The 1,780-nt window shown below is 36.7% G+C and overlaps 1 protein-coding gene across 1 annotated transcript in view; it reads left to right on the top strand.

Annotated features, from left to right (window-relative positions):
- The window catches only part of LOC106536310 (seizure protein 6), a gene marked incomplete at both ends in the record, with an annotated part of 50,140 nt that extends 48,773 nt beyond the window's left edge, over positions 1-1,367 (top strand). The window contains 1 exon segment of the mRNA XM_014033523.1: positions 1,199-1,367. Within this exon segment, the coding sequence (XP_013888977.1) occupies positions 1,199-1,367 (169 nt within the window).
- Positions 1,368-1,780: the final 413 nt, after the last annotated feature.

Here is a 1,780-nt window from a genome sequence, read left to right as displayed (position 1 = left end):
GTGTGTGTGTGTGTGTGTGTGTGTGTGTGTGTGTGTGTGTGATGCTGTTTCCCATCCAATCAGGTCAAAGTAGATCATGCAGACAAAGTTTAATTAAAGCAGAGCAGCAAGAGTAAACTCAGTAATCTCATCACTATACACCAAGCTTTAATGGTCTGAGACACACATTCTCTCTCATACACACACACACATACACACCATCCTGCAGCTATAGAGTAATTTTAGTGTATTTTTAAAAATATATTTGTCTATGTAAATCGGTTTTCTAATTCATTTTGTTTGTTTTTTTCACAACATGGAAAATAAACAGAAAAATGGTTTGAACTGTGCTGTACAGATTAAAAGCCTTCTCTTTAACAGATTACTGTCTGCAGCAGCAGACTGAATGATCTGAATGTAAAAACTAAAACCCAGCCCTGTTACAGAAGCAGATTTCCCCTCTGCAGAACATCCAGGTATGGAGTCCAGCTTGGTAGAAGCTGTGTTGAAACATGCTGACAGTGAAGTGTGCRGATTACTCTGAGGATCGGGGACATTGTGTGTAGAAATAACAATGTCAAGATAATCTTACCAGAAAGCCTTTCTGTCTCTGCCTGTGTCTGAGAAATGTGAAGCTCTTAATAAAAAAATCGATACAGTGCTTTAGAATAACGATACTGTATCAGGAAATGAAATATCGCGATATTTCAGTGTATCGATATTTTCTTACAGCCCTAGTCAAAAGTGTCTGTCGGCAAAATATCTCTTCAATCACTGGACAAACTTTAATGAAGKTTTTAGAAAACAGTATTTGGCTGTACATCTACAACTATTTTATTTAAATCAACCTAATTCAAGATGGTTGACAAAGCCAACTGATGTTTGGAAACACTAAAATGTCTATAACTATCAGTTTTATAAATACTTAGCTAAAAGTTGATATGGTAGCAGTTGAGAGTCATTCCCACAATATACTCTGAGTGCCAACACTTTTCACAACATCTCCCAGTGTCACATAAGGTTAGGCATAAGGTCATAAATGAGGTTTGACCAAAATGTCTCTAACTCTGTCTCTTCTCAAAATAAGATGCTTTCAATTTAAATGTCAATTAAAAGGTGTTGGATGTGAAGCATTCCGACAAGAAACTTTAAATTTGAATGTGAAATAATTAAAGTTTTTTTCTTCTGGCTGACACTACCCCTCTTCCTCCTCTTCTAGCTGCTTGTGGGGGTTTCTTCAGGAACATCACGGTTGGTCGAATTGTCTCTCCGGGTTTTCCCACCAACTACAGCAATAACCTGACCTGCCACTGGCTGCTGGAAGCCCCTGAGGGTCAGAAGCTGCACATTCACTTTGAGAAGGTGGCTTTAGCTGAGGATGATGATCGGTAAGCTTTGGTAAATACATAAATGGATGTACTTAAGGGTTTTATAATCTGTTGTGGTGGAGTCACCAGGAAGAAAGATAAAAATTGTGACTTTATCTGAAATTGTCATCATTCTTCATCTGTTGACTGACGGCTCAGATTATCAGACTGTTAAGACAGTTTTATTTCTGCCTTCAGTCAAAATGAGAATCTTTGAAAATGATGCATTCAGTCATCTGCWTACAAATGTTTCTTTTTACAGTAACACATTAACATTGCTTCGGAGCACTGCAACTCTGTCAGCAGATACATATATACGCTGAAAAATAAACTTGTAAGATTTACTTGAAAAAATCCTCTAACAAATTTGCACTTACATTTGTTAAGTAAATTTAAATGCTACAAATTCATGAAATATTTACTCATCATTATCT

Source organism: Austrofundulus limnaeus, unplaced genomic scaffold (genome assembly GCF_001266775.1).
Source record: "Austrofundulus limnaeus strain Quisiro unplaced genomic scaffold, Austrofundulus_limnaeus-1.0 Scaffold1764, whole genome shotgun sequence".
Lineage (NCBI taxonomy): Eukaryota > Metazoa > Chordata > Actinopteri > Cyprinodontiformes > Rivulidae > Austrofundulus > Austrofundulus limnaeus.
Note: the sequence above shows the minus strand (reverse complement) of the source record. Positions and strands in the feature narration are given on the sequence as shown.